This window comes from Gracilinanus agilis, chromosome 6, assembly GCF_016433145.1.
Source record: "Gracilinanus agilis isolate LMUSP501 chromosome 6, AgileGrace, whole genome shotgun sequence".
NCBI classification, from domain to species: domain Eukaryota; kingdom Metazoa; phylum Chordata; class Mammalia; order Didelphimorphia; family Didelphidae; genus Gracilinanus; species Gracilinanus agilis.
In genome coordinates this window covers 111,763,345-111,790,166 of record NC_058135.1, presented here as the reverse complement: position 1 = coordinate 111,790,166, position 26,822 = coordinate 111,763,345, and the positions used below count along the sequence as shown (strand labels likewise).

General features: G+C 37.6%; 1 protein-coding gene across 2 annotated transcripts in view; it reads left to right on the top strand.

Annotated features, from left to right (window-relative positions):
* Window positions 1-25,272, top strand: part of ETFDH (electron transfer flavoprotein dehydrogenase) — a 28,876-nt gene extending 3,604 nt beyond the window's left edge. The window contains exons 2-13 of one of the 2 annotated variants that reach the window (XM_044680658.1): window positions 571-717; window positions 1,137-1,366; window positions 2,652-2,733; window positions 4,737-4,855; window positions 5,015-5,092; window positions 10,991-11,137; window positions 12,200-12,340; window positions 12,935-13,078; window positions 15,540-15,708; window positions 22,185-22,367; window positions 23,400-23,621; window positions 23,985-25,272. In XM_044680658.1, the coding sequence (XP_044536593.1) occupies window positions 571-717; window positions 1,137-1,366; window positions 2,652-2,733; window positions 4,737-4,855; window positions 5,015-5,092; window positions 10,991-11,137; window positions 12,200-12,340; window positions 12,935-13,078; window positions 15,540-15,708; window positions 22,185-22,367; window positions 23,400-23,621; window positions 23,985-24,148 (1,826 nt within the window). In that variant the 3' untranslated portion in view covers window positions 24,149-25,272. The remainder of the gene's footprint in view (window positions 1-570; window positions 718-1,136; window positions 1,367-2,651; window positions 2,734-4,736; window positions 4,856-5,014; window positions 5,093-10,990; window positions 11,138-12,199; window positions 12,341-12,934; window positions 13,079-15,539; window positions 15,709-22,184; window positions 22,368-23,399; window positions 23,622-23,984) is intronic. The other variant, XM_044680659.1, reaches the window with a different exon arrangement.
* Window positions 25,273-26,822: the final 1,550 nt, after the last annotated feature.

Sequence of the window (26,822 nt, the reverse complement as noted above, 5' to 3'; positions counted from 1 at the left end):
TTCACAACAGTCCAGGAAGGTAACTACCGTTATTATCTCCATTTCTCAATTGAGGAAACTGAGCCAAAGAAAGGTTAAGTGACTTGTGGTAGGTCACACGGCTAGGCAGCATCTCAGACCAGATTAGAACTCAGGCTTTATGGCATCCCATCCACTGTACCACTTGCTTGCCCAGAATAAACCTGGAAAGAGAAGTTGGGACCATATTGGAGAGGTGCAGAATGCTAGACAAAGGAGTGTGATTTTAGTCTATTCTCTGAGTTCCTGGAATGGTGTGTAGAATAGTTTGATTGGAAGAATAGAAACATTTAATATTATATAATTATTATATAATCTTAAAGCTAGGAACAGCTTTAAGGAACATCTAGCCCAATCCCCTTATTTTATAGTTAGGGTGCTGATACCAGAGAAGAGAAGGGACTTACCCCAAGTCACCCAGGAAATCCATGACAGAACTGGGATTTGAACATAGGCCCCTCTCATCTAAATGCAGCTGCCTTTCCATCTTCACAGGGATTTATTTGCCATGAAAATTAAATTGTGACAGTAATGTCCTTGATTTTTGTGCAGCACTTCAGTGCTTACATGCCCTAAAAATATTCAAGAAGGATTGTCTGCTACATCCTGGTGCTGCAAGATGGGCTTCAACTTCTGGGGTGCCTCGTATCACAACACACTATACAATTTATCCTCGGGAGAAAGACAGTCGATGGGAAGGTAAGAAGCATCAGGAAATTGTTGTAAATTTTTCTGAGTAAAGCCAGTATGAAAACACTAAGGATGGAACAATTTGGAAGTTTCATTTTAAAGAATGACACACCTCTATTTTTCCCATGATAGTTCAAAACTTTCACATTTTGTACTCAGTGTATCTAAATTGTAATTAAGCCAACTACATTCTTAGCTACTGCTCTTTAGATACATTTACACTTAGATGCTTATGTATATGAAATGTCAACACTAAGACTTGATTTACCAAGGTTATTGGCCCTATTCCAGGATTTTAGGGAACATCTCCTCTAGTAATATATAACATACTCCATAGTAATATACTTACTAAAAATATTGTATTGAGGTTAGAATTTATAAAGCAAGAAGTAATTTCTAATTCTCTTTTAAAACCTTTTTATTTAAAGGGGTGAGCATGGAAAGATTTGCAGAAGAAGCTGATGTAGTGATAGTTGGTGGAGGTCCTGCTGGTCTCTCTGCAGCTATTCGTCTAAAACAGTTGGCTGCTAAACATGAAAAGGAAATTCGAGTATGTTTAGTGGAAAAGGCTTCTCAAATAGGGGCACATATTCTCTCTGGTGCTTGTCTTGAACCATCTGCTTTTGAAGAACTCTTCCCAGACTGGAAAGAGAAAGGGGTATGCACAGTTATTTGTTGCTGTTTTTCAAAAATCGTCTCCATTCCAATACTTTTCTTTATAAGAATTAATTTTTTCAATGAATAAAGGCAAAACTAGGGTTAAATTTTTTAAGCTGCCAGAATTATAATTTTAAGATTTTAATTTTAATTTAATATTTTCTGCACACTTACCAGATTTATGATATAACCTATCATTGAAAATTGAAAAAGATACAAGATTTTCATTGTTTTGTTATATAATCTTTGTTTCTCTTAGAATTTTATTTATAAACTTGAAACAATGTTCCCAATCCAGAGAAACTAACTTGAATTTTGAAAATATATACATATACCCCTCCCTCTCTTTCTTCATTTTCTACCCCCTTTCACCCAGTCTCTAGCCCCTCCTTTCATATCATTAGAAAGTTGACTACTAAGAAATATTTTATTCAGCCACAAGAACTCCTGAAGCACTATTTTAAAGCCCACTGAAGATTCCTGAGGGGCAGCTGGGGTAGCTCAGTGGTAGAGAGCCAGGCCTATAGGTCTTGGTTCAAATATGACCTCAGATACTTCCTAACCATGTGACCCTGGGCAAGTCACTTAACCCCCATTGCCTAACCCTTACTGCTCTTCTGCCTTAGAACCAATACACAGTACTGATTCTAAGGCAAAAGGTGTGTTTAAAAAAAAAAAAAAAGAATTCCTACTCTAAGGAAATCGTGGTTTTTTTAAAGCACTCGGGATGTATAATCAAACTTATAAAATAAAGTAAATTGGTATCAAAATGGTTGGTGTCTAATCTTGGCTCTGCCAATAACTTGCTAATTTGACTATGGGCATCACACTTCCATAGCTGTTTCTTAGTTTGTGAGAGGGATATGTTAAAACCCTACCTCACAGTGGAGTTTTTCATAAGTTAACTAATCATGTAGCAGAGTAAGATAGCATGGGAAAACACTCAGAAAGAAAGCTAAAAAATGGGTGCCATCCTTATTCTTTTCATAATGAGCAAGTTGGATCCAAAGTGGTTTCTGTTCTTCTTTTCCATACAGTGGCTAAAGTACATGTTTTTGGATTGTCATCAATTCAAATATAAAAAGAAAAGTTGTTCTTCACAAGTCTCCTAGTATGTTGACTCTATTGTAAGTTTTAACAAAGAAATCTTATCGTCACCTAAAATAATGTAAAAGCCTATTAATCCACATAAAGTGATGAAAAAGAAATATGATGTTTTTGTTTTAAATGTAAAATAGATATTTTTATGAAAAATTTTCTATGTTTTCTTTTTTCTTGCTATATAGGCTCCACTTAAGACTCCTGTAACAGAAGACAAATTTGGAATTTTAACAAAGAAATTTAGAATTCCTGTGCCAATCCTTCCAGGTAAGGAGTGAGATATGCTGAACACAGAGTGAGAAGGTAGGAAAGTAGAAATGAGGTATAAGCATTGTAGCTATACAGAGAAAATTACTTTTTAAAAATCATTGCTATAATTTGATTTTTATTTCAATACAAGTACAAACAGATGAATAGCTATAATTACAATGTAAATATGTACTTCCTCTCTTCCTATCTGCTGTCTCCCAGTTAGAATTCTCTTCTACCCCCTCATGGTGATGTGGAAGTAAACCTGGGTCAAACACAAAGGCCCACACTCTCGACTAATTTTCATTTTGGACCTTTTGGCCCTTTGGACACATAATTGGTCATTGCATTGATCAGAGTTCTTAAGTCTTTCAAAATTGTTTTTCTTTATACTAATGTAGTTATTATATGATTTGTTCTCTTCGCTCTGTGTCAGTTCATAAAATTCTTCTCAAGTTTCCCTTATTATTTCCCCCTGCCCAAGTTCTCCCCTCTTCCTAATTTTCCTATTAGTGTTGAAGACATCACCATCTTCCCAGTCACCTAGATCCAAATCTAATTTATCTTCAACTTCTTGTTCTCTCTCACCATATCCAATCAACTTCTACCTAATATTTCTCATTTATTCCCTTTCTTGATTCTGATATATATAGGCCCTCATCTCCTCATGCCTAGACTATTTACCATAGCTTTCTGATTGGTCTTTGCCTTGAGTTTCTTGACACTCCTGTCTGTCCTCCTTTCAGTTGTCAAATTAAGCCCCCTTAAGTTGAAGTGTGATCATATCACTTCCTCATTCAATAAATGACTCTCTTATGACCTTCAGGATCAAGTATAAAATCCTCTCTTTGGTTTGTAAAGTACTTCATAACTTTCTTAGACTTTCTCTCCATGTAATCTACAATTCAGTGGCATTTCCTCCTTGCTGTTCCTACAGTAAGGCAGTCCATTTCTCCTATGAATTTTCACTGGTTGGCCCCCATACCTAGATTCTTCCTCCTTATCTTTGTCTCTGAGCTTCCCTGGCATCTCTCAAGTACCAGCTAAAATCCCATCTTCTATAAAAGCCCTTCCTGAGGCAGTTAGGTGGACCCTTCCTAGCTGTGTGACCCTGGGCAAGTCACTCAACCCTCACTGACTAGCCCTAATTCTACTCTTCTGCCTTAAAACCAATACTTAGTATTGATTCGAAGACAGAAACTAAGAGTTATTTTTTTTAAAGCCTTTCCCAATTCTCCTTAATGCTATAGTACCTTCCTGCTATTGATTTTCTCCAGTTTATCCTGTATATTTCTTATTTATACATAGTTGTTTGTGGGTTGTCACCCCCATCAGACTGGAAACTCCCTGAGAACAGAGACTGTTTTTTGCCTTTCTATATATCTCCAATGTCTGTCACGTTGCCTGGTATGCAATAATTCCTTAATAAGTACTAGTGGACTTGTCTCTGAATCTGTCTCATCATTTCTTATGGCTCAATAAAAATCTATTTCATTAATATATTATTTTTTCAACCATTACTCCAGGTAATGGGATCCTTTTAGTTTCTAATTCTTTGCTACATTAAAAAGATTGCTATGAATATTTATTATCCATAGCAGTTATTTTTATCTTTCTTTTTTCTCTTTAGGACATAAGCCTAGTAGTTGTATTTCTAGGTTGAAGGATATGCATAGGTTAGTGACTTTTGGGGAAAAGTTCCAAATTGCTTTCTAGAATGGTTGAACCACTTCATAGTTCCACCAGTCTTAGTTAATTTCAAAGAGAACTGTCACCAGAAGTTTGCCAACAAGTACCATTGAAGTAATCTAATGAATGATATTAATTCCTGAAGCAGTGTACTAGGAGATAGAGGAGTTGTAATCTGCTTTGGTGAAGAGTGAACCCAGACAATGATGAAACACAAAAATCTAGTGTTTTGAATTTCATATACTCACATCTTTATTAATTTTTGTTTTTAAGAATGTGAATTTTTAAATATTATCAGTAAATACTTAAGAGCATGTACTTTGTATTTGTAGGTCTTCCAATGATTAATCATGGAAATTATATTGTGCGCTTAGGCAATTTGATTAGTTGGATGGGGCAGCAAGCGGAACAACTTGGTGTTGAAGTGTACCCTGGGTATGCAGCTGCAGAGGTAATAAAATCTACTATCCTCATAAGAAGGAGACTTTTTTATTTGAAGTTTACAGTTTTACAAAACATACATGTGGAGAAATTTGTTTGTGTAAAGGAATTATTCTTTAGTTTTATAGAGAGGGGTAGCAATTAATTTCTTTCTGTCTTTAAAAATAAGGTTCTATTTCATGAAGATGGCAGTGTAAAAGGAATTGCGACTAATGATGTAGGCATACATAAGGATGGATCACCAAAGGTAAACCTCTTAATAATAATGTGATTTTTTCAGAAACTGATAAAAATGTTGAGAGAACTTAAAACTAATGAAAATGCATTTGACATATTGGTAAGAAATTTCAAGATGCTATGAACTGCCTAAATAGATAAGAGAATTCCCAAATATAAGTTAACATAGAACTTTTTTCTTGAATTAAAAAAAAAAAAACTTGTGAAATATTCCTAGGCATTTAGGTTCAGAACCATAAAGGCCTGAGGTACAAATATGGCCTATGAAGTTTTCCAAGAGTGGAATGGATGAAGTACCAGTCAGTGCTTAATCCCTTTCAAAGCTAAACCGCCTATTATTCATATATATTTTTGTGTGAATATTGTATGTGTATATGTTATGTACATATATATTTGGAACTTTAAGTATCTTAGTGGGAAATCTATAGATGCATTTTGTATACATGTAGTTAATGCTGTCTTCATATAGAAATTACATATCTGGCAGTGATTACTTTCTCTTTTTTCATGTATGTAACTGAAAAGTCCAGAGTAGGGACATACATTCTTTTTTAAAATTTAAAAAAATTTTAAAAATATTTTTCCATGGTTACATGATTCTTGTTGTCTCCCTCCCTTTTTCTCTCCCCCCTCCCAGAGTTGACAAGCAATTCCACTGGGTTATACCTATATCATCATTCAAAACCCATTTCCATATTATTCACATTTTTAATAGAGTAATATTTTAAAACCAAAACCCCAAATCATATAGCCATATAAACAAGTGATTGATAAATCATATATTTTCTTCTGTGTTTCTACTCCCACAGTTCTTTCTCTGGATGTGGATAGCGTTCTTTCTCATAAGTCCCTCAGAATTGTCCTGGATCATTGTATTGCTATTAGTAGCAAAGTCAAGTACAATTGATTGTCTCCACATCACGTCAGTCTTTTCAGTTCTTATAGAAATCCATGGATTCATCATGCCTTGTAGCACAATAGTATTCCATCACCATCATATAGTACAATTTGTTCAGCCATTCCCCAGTTGAGGGACATCCCCTTATTTTCAATTTTTTGCCACCACAAAAAGCACAGCTATAAATATTTTTGTACAAACATCCTTTTTGTACAAAGGTCCTTTCCCATTTTTTTTTATCTCTTTGGTATACAAACCTAGTGGTGATATTGCTGGATCAAAGGGCATGTATTCTAAGGGACATATATTCTTTCTGTGCTGTGGCCAGCAAAGACTATTCTTTTGACTTGAAGCTATGCCTAGGAATCATGCTTTCTTTAAATCTAGAAGAACTTGAGATGGTTTATGTTAAAGTAAATATAAAATAAGAAACACAGCCTTTAAGAATTGATGGCAAGTTCTACCAACCAACCACCTATTGAGCATTAAATTTAGTTCAGAGTTTTCTGGCAGCCTTTCTAAATGAAGGCAGCAAGGGGCCAATCCAGGGTGACTTGCATCTGTGCTAGCATAAGGTAACTTCCACCTTCTGTTTCTAATCTGATATCCCCACTCCAGTGTGGAGAACTTCCATTGCAAAGACTCCTTTATTTATAAACCTTCCATTTCCTGCTGTGCCTGTCAAGAGAGAGCAGGACTTCCATCTCGTACTGATCCATTTTCTACCTAACTTCCAGCCTTTGGAGGGAAGAGAAGTCATGAAACAGCACCTCAGTTGATGGTCTGCCTTCCCTCTTTTGCTGCACCAGTCTCTAGCCCTGATCTCCAGCTTCCTTTGGGAAGAGGAGTGACTCCTCCATTTACTGAGGAACATTTTCTCCCCTGGTCATTACCTATACATATCAGTGGTTCTGAACTCATGTAGTTCATCCACAAACCCTATTCCCCTGATTTCTTATTTTCTTCCCCCTCAACTTTTTCTCCCAAAGTTCCAGCCAATCCCCACCCAGCCCTTCTACTCAAAAATGCATATTGCACAGGCAACAGACTTCTTTACCCATATCTTTTCTTCTACCATTCCTTCCTTCTTCTTACCATTCTTGAGATCTGGCTGCTCCTTGATACCTCAGTCTCCATGGATGCTCTCTCTGGGACTGACTGAACTCTTTCCAATTATCTTCAGCTCGCTGGTTGAGGCAGAAGAGTAGAAATGTTCCTTGTTCCCAATTAGCACTTCCAGCTTATCTCCTTACCTCTGAGTTACTCCCCTCCTTTCCTCAATGGGTTCAGTGCATGACTCAAATTTTCTTTCTTCCCTTATCCTCAGAGACTTCAGCATACTCTCCCTCACCCTAACAACAGCCTGACAGCTCTTCCTAGGACCTGCTCCTTCCCCTACCTCCATCACACACAAAGATGGCCGTACTTTTGATCTTATCTGCACCAATGTTCCACTTCTGTTTCCAGGAATTCTCAAATCCCCTTAAGATTAATCTTCTGGCTTTCTACCTCCCTCTTTGTGCACACCACAACTTCCAATCCTGCTCCCCTTCAGTTCTCTCTTCTGCCATCTCTCCTGCACAAGCCACTCTCTCCCTTTTTCTTCAGCTTGACCCCTTGTTGAACTAGTCTAACCCTACACTGTTCTCCCAAATCCCCAGCCCCTCAACATTTCAATAGTTATGCCCTGTCAAGCCTTGGCCTTACATCACGCCCATGGAGAAAATCACAGCCATTCTGACCAGATGCACTATAGCTTTATGTTACCAACCTTAACTGGGCCTTCACTGCTGCTGGACAGTCCCCTTTCAGCTCACTCTCCACAGCAGAGTTTCCAGGCCTTCCAGGGTTCCCCCCACCGACCCCCTCAGCTGAAAACCTTAACTTCCTTTTTTATAGGAAAAAAATGAGATCATTCTCTGTGACCTCTCTCCTCTCCCCTTGTATTCATCTCCTCTTCCTCAAATGCCTCTGAGCCCTCTCTCTGACTCTTTCTCACTGTCTCACATGATCCTTACAGGACTAACTCTTCTGACTAGTTGGGGGATCCCCTTCCATCCTGCCTCTCCAAAGATCACTCCTTTATCTTACCTACTATACTGCTGGTTTTCAGTTTCTCCCCAGCTACTGGCTCCTTCTCTACTGTCTGCAAACATTCCCTTGTCCTTCCCCATTTGATCCTTTTATCCCCACCAACTATTGTCTTATGCCTCTTCTACCCTTTGTAACAAAACTCCTAGAAAAAGCCAGGTATACAAGTGATGCCTCCGCTTTCTCCCCTCTCTCTTGCTAACTCATTATAAGTTGGTTTCTGGCCTTTTCATTCCACTAAAATTCTTTTCTCCAAAGTTACTAATGATTCCTTACTTGACAAATCCAAAGGCCTTTTCTCAAACCTTATTCTCCTTGACCTGTCTGCAGCCTTTTACGTTATTGATCATTTTCTCTCCTCCTTGATACCCTCTTCCCTCTAAGTTTTCAAGATACCATTCTCTCCTGGTACTTCTCCTACCTATCTGACTGCTCCTTCTCAGTCTGTTTGGCTGGATTTTCCTCCAGGTCATGTCCCCTAATCATAGATATCCCTAAGGATTCTGCCCTGGGCCCTCTTTTCTTCTCCCTGTATTAGCATCCATGGATTTAATGGCTCTCTCTAAGATGACAATTCTCAAATCTTTCCTATTTCCAATTTCCTATTTCCGAATTCTTCCCTAACCTCTCTATTGGTATCTAGTCTACATCTCAAACTGGATGCCCTGTAGACATCTTAAATTCAGCATATTGGAAGATGAATTCATCGTCTTTCACTCTCAACCCTGTCTTCCTCTGACCTCTCCTATTACCACAAAGGATAATACCATCCCCTGGTCCCTCGGGACCACAATCTAGGAGTCACTCTGGATTCCTCATGCTCCCCTACCTCCTACATGCAATCAGTTGCTAAGGCCACTGATGTCACCTTTGAAGTATCTCTGGAATATGCGGCCTCCTCTCCACTAACCCCCCTCCTTTTCCCCCTTTTCCCCCCCAGTGCAGGCCCTCACCACCTTACACCCAGACTATTGCAATAGGCTTTAGGGAATCTGCCGACCAAGCCTCTCCTTCCTTCCATTCATTCTACATTCATCCACCAAAATGATTTTCCTCTGGCACTCCTTCCCTCCACTTCATAAACCCAGCAGCTCCTTATCACTGCCATGGTCAAATACAAATGGCTTTGTTTGACATTCAGAGCACTTAATAACCATATCCCCTGCCCTTTCCAGGCTTTTTGAACCTTTCTCCCTGACAGTACTCTTCTCTCCAGTGACTCTGGACTCTGGACTCTATTGTTTCATAAACAAAACCCTTCATCTCTCACCTCCAAGCACTTTTTCTGAGTGTCCCCCATTTGTAAAGGGCTCTCCCTCCTTATCTCCTTCAAGCCTTAGCCAAAATTCCATCTTCTATAGGAAGACTTTCCCAACCCTTCTTAATTCTAATGCCTCCCCTCCCAGTTATTTCTTTTTTATCCTATATCTCACTTGTTTGTGCATGTTTGTTTGCTCATTGTCTCCCCCATTAGATTATGACCTCCTTGAGGGCAGCAACTGTCTTTTGGGATTTTGACTGGGTCTAAATGTTTTACAAATAACTGCTCAATGCTATTAAAAAAATTCTTCAGACATACTTTCAAATGTTTGGTCTTGAATGCTTTTGACTGATTTTTTTTCCTCCTTCTGAATTGATGAACTCTACTTTATATACAGTAGGTTCCCCATATCCAAGAATATGTTCTGAGACCTACCATGATTGGTTGAACCTGCAGATATAAGTGAATGCCTTCTGGCTCCCTAGATAATGTGATTTTCTTATATATAATCTGTATGATAAAGTTTAATTGCTAAATTAAATACATAGTTAAGCTATTACCAACATTAAATACAGTAATAATAAAGTATATTATTACCCCCCCACCAACTGGATGCCTAAAACCACACAGTCCTTGCTTTGACTTTTAACACTTACATTATCTTTACTGGGCAAGTCACTAAACCTCTGTTTACCTTAATCCACTAGAGAAGGAAATGGCAGGTTGGTCCCCAAAATCAGGTGTCCTCTCTGCCTTATAATTTCATGAGACTCTGGCTCTTCAAGGTAGGACTCCCCCGAGTGGGGCCATGTTGAATATAGAAATGGTAAAGAGAAGCGCCCTCCATATGCTGAGGAAAATGGGCCTTGCTAAGCCAAGTTGGCACTAGAAAGCTCAAGGAAGCTCATTGCTCCAGGGTCTTTTCCCTTCAGCAGGGAGCCTCATTGTTTCCACATTTCTTGACCTTACCCAAAACTGGAGCACATGTCCCTTCCAGGCCAGCTTTGTCTGCTGGCCCCACCTGAGAAACTTCTCATTTAGACTAGCAAACACCTCCTCACTTTGTGTCATACAAATCTAGTCCTCTGACATGAGATTTATCTTATTGTCTTGATGTGGGGTGCATGTTCTATCTTCCTCATACCTTTATTCATCAATATTCATATGTTTCTTCACTTATTTCACTTTTTTCATCCAAAACAGAGTCTGGTATAAGTAGAATCTTGGTCATTTGAGCTTTAAAAACTGAAATTTTGAATAGCTCTAATTTGGCATTTTTTTCTTGGGGCCTACTCTGATGCTTCATGGCATAGAGGGTTAGCCTAGGTTCTCTAAGTTCCCAGCAACCTCAAAAAGCCTCCTTTAGATAAGGACCCTTTGGGTGAACTGTCAGCTGACAAGCCACCGCATAGCTACATTTGGAAAGGCTTATCACAGAGTGGTGACTTCCAGGTGATGAATATTTTTGGTCATAGCAACTCATAAAAGAGCCTCCTAGAATGTGGAGGTCTCCTGTATTTGGTAGATTGCCATACCAATCAAGTGAGATCTTCTGAGGGTAGCTATAGAGCCCTAACCTTGTGTAGCCAGAGAATAATTTTGCGTTGTAACTTATCAGTCAAAGGTACTGCTGATTTTAACACACTGTGCTTTTGCAGACTACATTTGAAAGAGGCCTGGAGCTACATGCCAAAGTGACAATTTTTAGTGAAGGTTGTCATGGACATCTTGCCAAGCAGCTGTATAAGAAGTTTGACCTGAGGGCCAATTGTGAACCCCAGACCTATGGTATTGGATTAAAGGAGGTAACATTCTGTCACATCAGTGATTTCCATTGTTGGAAGACAAAGTTTAACTAACTCAATTGGTAAAATACACAACTATCATTCGTGACAAATAAGACACATACCTTTTTTTAATCATGAACTATTTTATTGTAAAGGTAGTTAAAGCCTTTGAAATATCATATAATGTACTTTAAAATATTTACATTTCAAATCCCATTACAGCAGAGATGGTCCAAGTTATTTTATTATGCTATTATTTATTTTTTTATCAAATTTATATGAATTAAATGACTGAGATGTGAATATACTTGTTATTCAAAGATTTCATTTTAATGATTTTGTAACAGATTTTGCCTAGTCTATAATTTTTAGTAATGCAAATTGAAATAAGGCTTCTATTTTAGATAACCCGCCATATATGACTTCCTTTAAATTATCTTTTTTAATTTTTGGAGTTTATGTATTTTTCTTTGATTTATTAGATTTCTTTTGAATTTATTTCATTTGTTGAATCCCTTCCTACTCTTGATTCCATAATATGAAAGACAATAGAGAACATTAGGATATTTTCATTTCTTAATTTTTTCCAGATGACCTTAAGTATTGCCAAAATGCTATCTATATATTTACTAGACCTTGGACTTTGTACTTTTAATTCTAGCCTTATGCTGGAAATTTCACTGTTTTGACAGCTCATAAATTACTATCCCTTTTCCAGCATTTTTTAAAACTTCCTTAAGTAAATTTTAGTGAAAGAAGGAAATGGACCTTGAAAACTGAAACCTAAAAGGAGAACAAATTATTCAGAGAGCTATTAAATTGATCTAATATGGTATTCTCCTTCTTAAAATTGTATTATAAATATACTTAGGGATTAATTGGTACCTGGGGAAAGAAACACTTTTAAAACTGATCCTTTTTTTATTACATTTTAATTAAGATATATTTAGTAAATATATATTCCTTTAAAGGAGAAGGGCTTCTTCTGTGTATCTATCTCATTATTACTGCCTTTTCAGAGGAATTTTCACTGCCAGAAAACAAAGAAAAACATTAAATCTGCCTGTGCCTAATTTGCAGTTATGGATTATTGACCAAAAGAATTGGAAACCAGGAAGAGTAGAACATACAGTTGGTTGGCCCTTGGACAAACATACTTATGGAGGATCTTTCCTCTATCATTTAAATGAGAATGAGCCAATGGTAGCTCTTGGTTTTGTGGTAAGTAATTTCTTTTCCCCAATACTTGTTATGTTTGAAGGATCTTTTTTGTTGTGAAAATAATGGAAATGAGAGTACAGAAAAGCCTTCAAAACTAGCCATTCACATTTCATTTCAGTCAACATCACTCTTAGAGAAGAAAAAAAAAGTTACACTTATGAGAACATTCACATATATAATTATGATTGGATATTAAACCTAGAATATTCTCTATTAGGTTATATGCAGGAGTGACAACAAAAAAGGATTGGATTTGATCCTGCTGTATCTTTATCAAATCCCAGTTCAGCAATGAACAGATATCTAAGATCTATTCCAAATCTAAACCTACTATGATATGATTGCGCTTATTTTTTAATGTTTGCTAATTTTTTAAAAACTGCTACTCTCTTGTTTGTTTGACTGTCTTCTTTCCTACACAGATTTCACATTTTATTTATTCATTTAATTTGAGGTAGCTAGTTACTAATATATTAAATGTTTTCACAGGTGATTTGAATAAATTTCATAGGTTACATATAAGGTATCATATAAAAGTAAAGTAGCTAACGTGGTAAGTCTATCTAACTTAAAATATAATACTTTTTTTTAAAGGTTGGTTTAGATTATCAGAATCCATACTTGAGCCCTTTTAGAGAGTTCCAGAGGTGGAAGCACCATCCTTCAGTTCAGCCAACCCTAGAGGGAGGGAAAAGGATTGCCTATGGAGCCAGAGCTCTCAATGAAGGTGGCTTTCAGGTAATAGTTATTCTTTCCTTTTCTTATCACAAAGTTATTTTCCTTGATTTTTGTTCTCTCTGGTATACACTGTATTTCATAAATTTAAGACAAGCTAGCATAAAAATTTAGATGAAAAGAATTACAAAATGCCAGAAAAAACTTATAGCATTTCAGCAAGCCACATTGTTTGAGAATATATTATCTTATCTGGAATCATAAATGCGTTACTTTAATTTGTAAATCATATATCCTAAGCCTACCCAAAAAGGCTAATTAAAAAAAAAAACTTTTAACAGTCTTTTACTTTTATATTTTGCATAACTGTAGTTGATTAACTTACCCATTCTCCTTTATGCAAAGCTCTATATAATAAATTATTTCTTAATTTAGTTGAAGTAAAAAGCAGCTAGGTGGCACAGTAGATAGTCAGGCCTAAAGTCAAGAATACTTATTTTCCTGAGTTCATATCCCATATCAGAGACTTACTAGTTGTGTGACCCTGGGCAAGTCATTTTACCCCGTTTGTCTCTGACCCTTATCTGTAAATGAGCCAGAAAAGGAAATGGCAAACCACTCTGGTATCTTTGCCCAGAAAACCCCAGTTGAGGTCACAAAGTTGACTAAAACAACTGAACAACAAAAAATTTCTGTCTTGACAAATTATCAATAAAAATTCCATTATTTGGGATGGCTAGGTGGCTCAGTAGATTGTGTGCCACGCCTGGAGATGAGAGGTCCGATGTTCAAATTAGCCTCAGATACTTCCTAGCCATGTGACTGGGCAAATCAAGTTGCCTAGCCCTTACTGCTTTTCTGCCTTGGAACCAATACTTAGTATCAATTCTAAGACAGACTGTAAGGGTTTCTTAAAAGATAAGAAAATTCTGTTACATTAGGAGTGAGCAAACTGAGGCCAGTTGAGTATGTGTCTCAAGAGGCCATTTACTCCTCTTTTTTACTTTTTTTTCTTTTTTAATTTTACATCAACTCCGGTTGCTCCTTTTTGGTAGTCTCAGTTCAGTTTTTAAACAGCCCAATTTTACATCTCATTTAAATTTGTCACCTTCCTTTGTATCCTTTTGTAAATACGTAGAATATAAGTAAGGTTATCACAGTGTTTAAATAATTAAATTTTGAAATTTAAAATAATTTTTTTTCCTATAATACTTTTATAATGCCGAGTTCTAGGAACCAATTTATATCCATTAATTAGTTATTTATAGCTATAAATCAGTTTGTCTCTAAAAATATTCTAATCTTATTTTGAGGTGAAAAATGAATCATTTTTCATATTCATAAAGGTCATAAATAACCAACATTTCTCTTTATTGTATCATTTTCATGAGCCTTAAAACGATAATCTCTTTGTGGGTCCCTTGCCTGGAGAACACCTTATGCCAAGGTTTTTTATTGCCTTTCTAACTAAATCTTCTTAAATAAGGTCCAAGAAGTACTTGCCTTCTCTAACATTCTACCGTGCATCATTAAAAAGAGATTCCTAATACTTGATCTCTTAGGAACCCCTGATTTTGTCTATTCCCTGTGTGATTGATCTTCTGAGAGACTCAGTTCTTTGGAGTTGCCAGCATTACTAGCCATAGAAGTAGTTCTTGGGTTGTGGCTCTTCCCTGGAAGAACTCCTCTTGGTCCCCCAGGGATCCCAAGGCCTCCTCCTTTCCTGATTCTGCCTCCATCCTCCCTCCCCACCTCACCCTTGGCTAAGAAGAAGAACTGGATATGAGAGTTCTTGGCCCCCCCATACCCCAACACACACACACACACACACACACACACACACACACACACACGTCGGGCATTTACAACTAGATGTCTATCCCATAGGCCTGTGCAGAACAAAGCTCATTAACTGCCCTCCTGCCAGCAGCCTTTTCCCAAACTCCTTGTTTTTGTCTAGGATCCTTCTGTTCCTTTGGTTATGATAGTGTGTAATTAGAATCTTTTACCAATTTCAATCTTACAATAGTACTAAGAATTATCTTTATTTTAGCTGTTTTTTTTTAGTTTTACATCACACAAAATTATGTTATTAACTCTGTGAATTCTGTATTAACTATTCCTTTTTTGGGCTAGCCTGAAGAAAAGTTCCATTTGCCCATGTTTACCAAGAACTTCTGGACCTCAAGAAACACAAAAATAAAATAAAAATATTTAACCTCCCTCTGAGGACTACCAAAGTTTATATTTCTTTGTTCTATTTAGTAGCTATTGACCTGACTGCTTCTTTTCCCCCTTTTAATTTTTTTAGGATATTAATTCCAACATGTTAACAAAAGAAAAATGTGTTTTTTTTTTCTGTTTTGCTCTGTTTCCAAACTATATAGGCTGAAAAAATACATGTGTATATGTGCACATGCATATAGCATATATGTAAATATATGTGTATGTGTGTGTTTTGAATTTTTTTGGGTCTTTTATTGTTTGGAACCTCAGTCTTTGTTCCTCTATTTTTCTTCCTCAGTCTATACCAAAACTCACATTCCCTGGTGGAGTTCTCATTGGCTGCAGCCCCGGTTTCATGAATGTTCCTAAGATCAAAGGTACCCATACTGCAATGAAAAGTGGCATTGTGGCTGCAGAATCCATTTTCAACAAACTAACTAGTGAGAATCTCCAGTCAGAAACAATAGGTAAGAACTTTCTACTTAATGTTTTATGGAACAAACCTGTTGCTTCTTTGGGAAATTGTAAAAGACATGTTAGCTCCCTTGATGGATGAGGAAAAAATCTTACAGGGCTTTAAAAAATCTCTACATAAGTTAATTATTGTTACCCCCATTTCATAAGGAATGAGCTGCCCCACCCCCCATAAAATTGTATGCTACGGTAAAAACTTATATGTAATCTTCAATTTTAAGATTTTTTTTAACATTTAAGGGATTTTTTTCCTTTACATCTTTTGCTTTTGACATTTAAGATATGATGAAAACTCAAGTAAGGTGGAGGTATGTTCTGTCTTTGTCAGACCATTCTATAAAAATCACGTATGCAACATGTGATTGGGCCGGGAACAGCATAAGCTTTCTAGAGTTTATAGTCTAAGACCTCATGGACAAGTTAATTAACATAACACAGTATATGATAGAATTATAGGCCAATGTGTTCCTGTTGTGAATGGCTTGTGCATGACTACAGTTAGACCTTGTAATAGGGAAATCTATTAACCTTTCCTTGTTAAAATCCCTAGAGTAGGGTAGAGTAAGGTAGTGTTAGATAGGATAGAGTTAGTGTAGGCTGTTTGTTATTTTGGGTTAGAATTTTACTTTAGTCCATAGTGCGCATATACCAAAATATTGTGTGAAACACTATTTTGGCTTTGTGCAAAGAGGGGAACTGTAATAGGGAAATAAGCTTTAAAAGCAGATTTAGCTAGGCAGGCTGACAGGAGCTATCATTCCAAACATTCCAAACTTGGAATTCAGCAAGGGGCAGTTAGGGAATTTTCCTTAGCTGCTGGAGGTGAAGAGGCCAGAAAGTATTGGTCTCCTGTAAAACCCATCTATCCTGGAGAAAGTTCAAGTGGAGCAGTGAAATCTGGTTTGGTTGGTGGACATATCAAACCAGTTCAGCTCCTTATTTTTGCCCTTTGGATTTATTTACTGAGATACCTGGTCATCAGTGAACATCGTTGGATCAGAGGAAAACCCTTCTGTGAAACATCTAATCCCCTTGACCTTACAGGCTGGTCCTGTCAGCCTGAAGTTAGAATCAGTGTAGGGTCTTTCCCATCTACCAGCCCTTGGATCCATTTCCTAGACCAGTAGTGTTAGAGTGACCGTTTTCCCTTAACCTTACCCTTTTAACTTATTATTAAACTGTTATTTGTAACTTTCTGTTGTTTCTTCTTAACCCAGTGAACTCACCTTAGTAAGTAGGTATCCCTGGCTGATGTAGTCTGAGAGTCATTTGGATCTCAACTGCCACTCACTCAAACTGTCACAACCCATTCCCAAGTCCTATGTTTGTGGGTGTGGGTGTGATTCCCATTTGTATTTGTTATCCCTTTTCACTCATTCATTCATCCTTCATTCCCTTCATCCTCTGTAAACCCCAGTGAGCAAATTTATCTTTTCAGCCTGGCCATGGAAAACAAAGGCAAGAGCCTAATCAGAGAAAAAGATGGGGCAGATTCTCATGGGCATTCCGTGCTCTCCTTTAGGGGTGGTGAATGCCTCTTCTCCAAGTGTCCTGAGAAGCAAGATAGAAAAAGGGCCTTTCATGCCCATTTAATGTTAGGATTGAAAGGAGAAGTGAGATGAGGAGGCCAAAGGGACTGCCGAGCATGAAGAGCTTTCAAAAGAAAGATGCAGGTCTTCGGGCTGGTAGGCTAGCAGAGGAATGTATTTAAGTGCAGAATGAAATTCATTTTATTCATTGAACATCTATGATGCGTCAGCTGTGTGTAGGTGGTTGCATCATATTCCCAGGGAGATCCAGTCCATAAAGCTGGAGTGGCCACCTTTGAATGGTTTCAATCTGGTTGGAGTGACATATTACACACATGGCTGTGATGCAGAGCGATGCCATGGGGGGTCTCTGAAGGGCAATAGATGATGGCAGTCCTGAGAAGGTTGCCCTGAGGAAGGACTTCAGAAACTTGGTGAGAATTTATCAAACACAGAAGAGGGAAGAGATGTTTGAGGCCAAACAAGCAGGAAGACACAGTGTGTTTTCCAGGACCAGGAAGGGAGGATTAACAGGGATTTATGTCATTTTGTCATGTCTGACTCTCCGTGACCCCACAGACAATAGCCTCTGTCTCCTAAAGTGTGCCCAGGCTCGTGCTCACTGCTTCCCTGGTGCTTTCCTCCCCATCCCCTGCCCACCCCTCCTCAGTCTGTCTTCAGTCTTTCCCAGCTTCAAGGCTGGGCAGCAGAGCTTCTCTTTCTCACCAGGAGAAAACCCAAGGGAATGGAAGTGGGGGATCCTAAAGCCCTTTCCAGTGCTGACTTTCTGCAATTCTGTGAACTTTGCTACTTGGAGGGAATGGGGAGTCCCTGAGAATCCCTGAGCACAACAGCAACACAAATGGATCTCTACAAAGGAAGATTAGTTTCTCAGCTATATGAGATGGGCAGTGGCCAGGAGTGGGGAGGAGTGGAGGTTAGACAGATCTCTTAAGAGACTGTTATAATAATCCAACCCAAGACAGGGAGGGGTGGGAGAGAATAGGTGGCAGAGGGGTAATGGAAGGGACTTGAGAGAGAGAGGAGCCAGAAATAGAGCCTAACTTCCAGACACCTGAAATGGGGTGACCAGCCTCCTGACACCATGTGGCACCTCAGAGGGAAGGCCAGGCTGAGCGAGAAAGAAAACCTGCCTGCTGTTAGACATTGCCATGTCTAACTGTCCTGAGAGTAGATGGAAGTGGTGGCTTTGACCACTTTCTGATGAGAGGAAACCTAAGTTTTGGGCCCGTGCAGGAACTTGTTTTGTTTATATATCCATATCTGTTACCAGGAATTGTTTTTCTGTGTGTTTTTTTTCTCATTAATTAAAAAAAATTTAAGTAAGTAAATCCTCTTTGGCAGTGGTAGTGAGAAAAATCCAGACCTAGGGAACCTGGCAAAAAAAAGGTTGAAGTAATCCAAATAAAAGGTAATAAAGATATGAACTGAAGAAGTCAAGGAAAGCCCACCACAGAAAAAAGGGTTTGACAATAGACTAGAATCATTCAGTGTAAAATAGGAAAATTAGGCAGTCAACAGGGCCCCAAAAAGAATATGAGCAAGACCGTGTTCAATACCTCAGGTTCTGCTGATTACTGGACACCTATGATGACATTTCTTAAAGCCAAATAACTAGTATGTGTATATATATAAAAGTACACACACACACACCCTTTTAACTTGCACAGACATTGAGGGGTTAGGGTTGAGGGGAGGAAGAATTCTAAATTCTCCCCAGTTCCTACTTCCTGTCACTGTGGGCTGGTTAATCCCTACATATCTCTAAGGTAAGAGGACCTCTAGGTCCTCCTTTAAATTAAAAAAATTAAAGAATTCCATTTTTACAATTCCCCCTTTGGGAGGCTAGTCTCCCCAATGGATTGGTTAAACATCTAATTTATATGTCTAAAAATCTTCTAGTTGAAGGTACCTACAATGTTACACTAACTAATAGAAAACTAAAATAATAATATGGAAAAGGGAAATAAAAGAAAAAGAAAGCAAAACCTATGGTAGGTAGGCACATTAACAAAAAGCCAATTAAGGGGCAATCCCCTTTGGCAAAAGAAATTTACATTCATTAAATGCATTCAACCCTCTTCAGTTCAATTAAAACTTCCCACAGTTCACTTTGGATCTTCTGATGCAACGTAGGTTTCTTTATGGCATCTTTTTTTTTTTTTTTTAATTTTTATTTTTTAGAAAAATTTTCCATGGTTACATGATTCATGTTCTTACTTTCCCCTTCACCCCCCCCCCAACTCCTCCCCCCATAGCCGACATGTATTTCCACTGGTTTTAACATGTGTCATTGATCAAGACCTATTTCCAAATTGTTGATAGTTGCATTGGTGTGGTCGTTTCGAGTCTACATCCCCAATTATGTCCACATCAACCCATGTGTTCAAGCAGTTGCTTTTCTTCTGTGTTTCCTGCAGTTCTTCCTCTGAATGTCTTTAGCGTTCTTTTCCATAAGTCCCTCAGAATTGTCCTGGGTCATTACATTGCTGCTAGTACAGAAGTCCATTACATTCGATTTTACCATAGTATATCAGTCTCTGTATACAATATTCTTCTGGCTCTGCTCCTTTCACTCTCCATCAATTCCTGCAGGTCTTTCCATTTCACATGGAATTCCTCCAGTTTATTATTCCTTTGAGCAAAATAGTATTCCATCATCAGCAAATACCACAATTTGTTCAGCTATTCCCCAATTGAAGGGCATACCTCGTTTCCAGTTTTTTACCACCACAAAAAGCATGGCTATAAATATTTTTGTACAAATCTTTTTATCTATGATCTCTTTGGGATACAAACCCAACAATGGTATGGCTGGATCAAAGGGCAGGCAGTCTTTTAGTGCTCTTTGGGCATAATTCCAAATTGTTTATGGCATCTTCTTAAAACAGTTCACTTTTCTTGATTCAGGGAGTTAGCAAATCCTAAAATTATTCTCAAAAGAATTTAAATCTTGGATTTTACAAAATATAATTCCCAATTACAATTACAAATAATACAGTCCTTAGAATTTATGAAAATTATACTCTGTGGAAATAAGAACCTGGAGATATCAATTTAACCTGAGTGACAAAAATGTTTTTTATCTCTATTTTGATAACTCTGTCAATAGAATGTATTTCCCTTGTGCTTCTAAGTGTTATGTGGATTTAAAAACATCAGTCTGAGAAGGAGTCTGTAGGCTGACCAAACTGCCAAAGAGGTGGTAACACAGCTAAAGTTAAGAATCCCTACTCTAGAAGAAGAACCGTTTAAAAAGTTCTACAATAAAACTTTTATCTAGAAACCAAACTTCTGGGGCTGAAGAAATATCTTTGGTGCAGGGAGCAGTGATCACAAAGACTGAGCCATCTGGGTCATGATTGGTGGCTTTGCAGATAAGAGAGGAACTTTGCTCACTGGTGTCCAGCCTATTCAATATAAGCTGGGAAATAAAAGGAGACGGTCAGAATGAAAGAAAAGTATAAAGAGAGAGGGAAAAGCAGAGATTCAAAATGGTAGGCAGCAGTAGACATTGTTGTCAGAGAAAGGGTCAGTGGCAAAAATAAAGAAGACAACCAAGAGACAGCTAGGTGGCTGAGACCTGGAAATGTCCAAAGGTCCCAAATTCAAATATGGCCTCAGACCTGGGCAGGTCACTTCACCTTCTGCCTTGGAACTGATACTTAGTATCAATTTTAAGACAGAAGATAAGAGTTTTTTTTAAAAAGATAACCAAAACTCTATACTAGGAGTCGGCAGCAACATTTGGCTCTCGAGCCCTGTCTGGCTCTTTTGAGGGCCAGATATGGCTCTTTTTGCAGGAGCCATAAAGTCCATTTTTTTTTCAGGTGCTGTTACAGGAGCGGTACTGTGAGCACTGTAAGGCTCTCACAAAATTACATTTTTAAAAATGTGGCGTTTATGGCTCTCACGACCAAAAAGGTTGCCAACCCCTGCTCTATACCTTTTATAAAATGCACCTATTTGACCACACGTTTTTCTATGTCAGTTTTGCCAGACAAATGCTATGTAAACATTCAGACCCACACTTCTACATTTTCATTAAATATTCAGCATCATCTTGCATGGTGTACTCTTACATAGGACCAGAACTGGCTTGTAATAAAAGAAATTGGAGGCAGAATATGAATTGAGAAAGGAGACGGAGCCCAGGGCAAAGAATAGTAGTTGAGAAAGTAATAGGGAGCGAGGCTGAGATGAGCTCAGAAAGAAAACAAGATCTGAAGATGAGATCTAGAATGTCACTACCAAACTTGTATATCAAATTAGTTTCAGGAATGGTGTTAATTCTTCATTGTTAAGCTAAAACAGTAACATGAGAGCCAGTCCCAGAGATAGGAGGTCCTAGGTTCAAATCTGGCCTCAAACACTTCCTAGCTATGTGACCCTGGGCAAGTCACTTGACCCCCATTGCTTAACCCTTAACACTCTTCTGCCTTAGAACCAACACACAGTATTGATTCCAAGATGGAAGGTAAGGGTTCTATAAATAAATAAAAAGAGTAACATGAAAGATAGGGCTTCGAGCATTCCTATTAGTATTAAATTTTGAAATGTTAATTTTTCATATTATCAATATTTTAGACATCTATAATCTCCTCAATGGGTGGATAATTTTCCAGGCTTTCCCCTCCCCCCCCAAAATGAGTTCATTGACTTTAAGTGGTAAGATGTTAGCAGTTTTCAAATATGAAATTCTGCAATTCTTTAATTATCCTATGTATATTTACACCTGAAAGATGCTTTTCGTGCCTTTTTTAATTCAGTATTTAGCATTTTATTTTAGTATTCAGTATTCTTTAGTATTGCTCTTAGTTGGTTAGAATTACTCTAGATCATAGTAGTACTACTTTGTCCAGGCTTTGTACTTTTCAGAGTTCACATAAATTATCTGAGCTGAAACTTTTGACTAATAGGACTCCATGTACCTGAATATGAGGACAATTTGAAGAAATCATGGGTATGGAAGGAACTTTATTCTGTTCGAAACATCAGGCCTGCCTGCCATTCACCATTGGGTTTGTATGGAGGGATGATTTACACTGGATTGTTTTACTGGATATTCAGAGGAATGGAACCATGGACATTAAAACACAAAGGTAATCTGAGCATGAATTTCCCCAGACAAGTTGTTAAATATACAGCCATTATACTAAAATATTGTGTCATCAAAACCAAATTTATAGAAAGGACAGGGTCACCTGTTTAGAAGTAGGTAAGTGAGTTTGGGGTGGAATGTTTTTATACTAGTGTTATATAATTTTATTACAAAAATAAGTTCACGTTCAGTATATTAAAGTCTTTAGAAAGAAAATATGTTGTACTTGCTGGTACATTAGGAGAACCAGGGAAAGTACTTATTTTTCTTTGGTATGGAAAATGGATTTCCTTGGCTTTCTCCATTATCCTAAAAAGATGCATCTGTATCTAAGGTTTGGCTGGTAGGAAGAGGATAAGTTGAGGACAATATGGAGGTATAGCTGGATGTGCCACAAGGTGCCATACTCATCGAGGTCCTTAGGAAGTGGCTGATGTTGAGGCTAGGCTGAGCCACGGGCCCCCAGGTCAAAGCCTCAAGTTGGTTTTTTGCCCTTCCCCTACTGCCCCAGTCCTCTTACACAGTCCTCCCTGTCTCCCATATCTGCTTCAGTCCAGTGACACCAGCCTCCTTGCTAGTTCTTAGACTAGACCCTCCATCACGCCAGCCCATGCCTGGAATGCTCTCCCTTCCTCATTTCTGCCTCCCAGACTCCCAGCTCTCCTCAAGCCCCAGCTAGAATCCCACGTTCTACCGAAAGCCTTTCCCAATCCCTCCTTGTGTTGTTTATTTTTTACTTCTCATGGAATAGTTTGTTTGTACGTGATTGTTTGCATGTTGGCTTATTCAGTTGTGAGCTCCCTGAGAGCAGAGACTGGCTTTTGCAGCACAATGCCTAACTGACTTTCTCAAAGGGAAGGAGGTGAGGAGGCAAACAGTGTTTTAATGAAGAACTGTTTGTTAGTTTTTGCTACGTTCTTCATATAAGTAAAAGGTTCCCCAAGATTTTTTTTAATCCATTCTGGTGCTTTCATTTTATAAAAAAATTAAATTAGGGTTTATATTTCTTTTAATTACTTAAAAATCATTCTAGGTGCTGACTCTTCTCAACTAAAGCCAGCTAAAGAATGCGTGCCTATCGTGTACCCAAAACCTGACGGGAAGATAAGTTTTGACCTACTCTCCTCAGTGGCCCTAAGTGGAACTAATCATGATGACGATCAGCCGCCACACTTAACACTGAAGGATGACAGTATACCTGTTGATAGGAATTTGGCAATATATGGTGGGCCAGAACAACGATTCTGTCCTGCAGGTAAACACTTTTATTTTTCTTCTATCCCAAAATAATAATGTTGCTAAACATACCCAGAAAAGTACTAGTGTAATAGCTGATTTAAAGGACTGGCCAAACTTCTCCTAACTGTCCTTGAAACTTGTTCCAGCAGCCTAACTATTATATCTACTTATTTAATTAGACACATGATGGTTGTGTCCAAAGTAATTGACACCCCAGCAATAGTTTGTATGAAGGAACGTGTAGAAAGCAGTTAAAGATTTCTGTAACTGCTCTTATTAAAAAGTGATAGAAGATAGCCAAGTTATAATTCTGAATTTTAAACATTCACAATTCCCCCAAATAAAAGCTAAATTAAGGTAACATATTTTTACTTTGCAGGAGTTTATGAATTTGTTCCTACAGATTCAGGTATTGGATTTCGATTGCAAATAAATGCTCAGAACTGTGTCCACTGCAAAACCTGTGATATTAAAGATCCAAGTCAGAATATTAATTGGGTGGTACCAGAAGGTGGTGGAGGACCTGCTTACAATGGAATGTAATGTTGATCTCTCTTGATTTCATTTATAAATGGTTTGCTTGATGGGTAGTTCCCTAACATTTTAGAGTAAACATTATAGCTTTAAATTATTTTCAAAAAAAGAATACTTATTAAATTATCCTAGAACCTGTTGTTAATCAGAAGCCTAAGCTTCCCATGAAGTTAAAAGCACTATACTGTAGACGTAAAGTAATTGGGTTGGTTTTTTTTTTTACAAATTAAAGAGACTAGAGGAAGAAGAGAGAAGAGATATGGGAGAAAGGGACATTAGGAGATGAAGAAAAGCAGAAAGGGCTGAAGAGGGGATTCAGGTATAGAACTAGATTATGTTTGCAGTTCCTTCCTACTTAATACCTGTTTAATTCTTCAGACAAGTGCCATAGGTCAATTGTACTATCATGTATGAAGTTGACTAGCTTTCAATGAGTCACACTTTTTCTGTGGATCTTAGGAGCCTGAAAACCAATATGTCTTTATTATTATTTCCCCTTGGATTTTAATAAATGAATCATTTTTAAGTTATCCAGTTTGTACAAAATGAAGATTACATGAAGCTTCTCTTCATTAAATTATAGTCCATGAGACAGTTTGTGAACAGGTTTTGTATAGACAGTGACAATTAGAAATCCAAATTGCTACATTAAGTGCAAAAAGTTTAGTAAAGTATTACATTATGACTTTTCCCCTTTGCCTACTTTACACAGAAACATGAAACCTGGATAGTTTCCAGGTAGAATGGACATGACTGATAAAAAAAATTGTATGTGAACTTTGCAGAAAGCTGTTGTAAAAATTCAAGTTTTCACATTATTTTGTAATCGTTTTATCAAGAATAATTCTTATCTATTTCCACACTGTAAGATGTAGGAAATTCTTAAGTTCAGTATTTGTTGCAGGCTTGTATTATGGGACAAATGCAGTATCCAAAGACACCCTTAAAGAGACTTCATGCTGCCTTTGTATAATCAGTGCATACTATTTAAACAAAAACAATGTTCTTAAGTAAACATTTTTTCATATAAGCTACATTATCTTTATCCTTCTGTGCCTTAATCTGTTTGGCCTCTTGCATTTCTGCCTCAATGGCTGTGAAATAAACATCCATCATTTATAACATCTGTTAAACATAGACTGTTTTCTGCCTGTATAAAGGAAGGGATTAAAATGTAGTCAAGGTCAGTTGTTGTTTCATGTATTTGTCATTTTAATCATTGGCTAAACAAGTTCTCTAGGAACTGGAATAAGACAATTATATTGGTAAGGTTTTTTAAAAGAATTTTCTTAAGTTGGAAATAATTCAGATTGCCTCTTTAAAACCTATCTGTAGAGGCACTAGGTGGCTCAGTGGATGGAGAGCTGGGCCTGGAGACAAGGGTTCTGGATTAAGATCTAGCCTCAGATACTTCTTAGCCAAGTCACTTAACCTCAGTTGCCTAGCCCTTGCCATTCTTCTGCCTTGGAACCAATACTTAATATCTGTTCTAAGATAGAAGGTAAAGATTTAAATTTTTAAAAAAGCAGCCCTACCTGTGAATCTTTAGGGGAAAATTGCATGAGTTCTCACCAGGGCCATCTTTGGGAAAATATTCTCCAAGTTTCCCTTTCCCTCTGTTTTCTGTAACAATGTACAACTGTAAAAATAATTCTAGGAGCAGACAGAATAAGGTAGCTGAAGAAATGCCAGCTGTGGCCTCAGAACAGCTAGGGTCTACATTCCTGGCTATTCTTGGATGAGTTGATTTACCTCTCTACGCTTAGTTTCCTAATCAGTACAATGGGCATAATCCTATTTCCACTACCTACCTCATTGGATTGTGGGGAGGGAAATATTTTATGAATGTTAAAGCACTTCAAAAATGTGTATTAGAGAATGATGCTGGTGAAATCATTTCATTGTTTTGCCAGATACTAGTCAGAAAGGCCCTGAATAAGTGAAAAGCTGCACCTCTGCATGGATGCTCCTAGAATGTATTTCTGGTCACACTCCTCAAGCTTCATCTCCTTATCTTGTGCTTAGCCAGTGATGCCCTTTATCCACATTCCAATAATCACCTCCATGTAGTTAGTCACAACACTATGGCTACTCAGTTGCCTAGTGGACGTATTAAGAGTAAGATGGCTGTGCTACAATTTCTCTGAACTTCAGCTGCTTCTGTTATCAGCTATCACTTTTCTTTTATTGACACCTACTACCAGAAGATCTATGTTATTATTCTGATAAAACAGCCTGTTTTCAAACTGTTGAAAATGATAAAGGTGCTCCTTACAGAAACCCCTCAAACCTTGTGTGTTCTTCTATGCCAGAGGCAAAACTAGCAGGGAAAAGGCATGTGTTAGAAAGAAGACTAAAAATACAGTTCTATCTGAAATAATAATGAAATATGAGATTAAAGTCATTTGATTGTTTGGGTGTTCAAATAAAATTATAATTTATAATATGGTGATAAATTTGGTCAGCTCTGTACCTACCTATTTATTTTCAGATTGATTCATTTTATGCACATCACTTTTAAGAACACAGAATTCAGGGTGATTTTAGACTGACAGAGCTTTAATAATAAGTGCTCACATGAAACATTGCACTTTTTTTTTTTAAAGTACTCTTACATACGCAGCCTCTTTCCATTCCCCCAAGAAACCTATGTGGTGGGCAGGGTATTGATTGTTATTGCTGC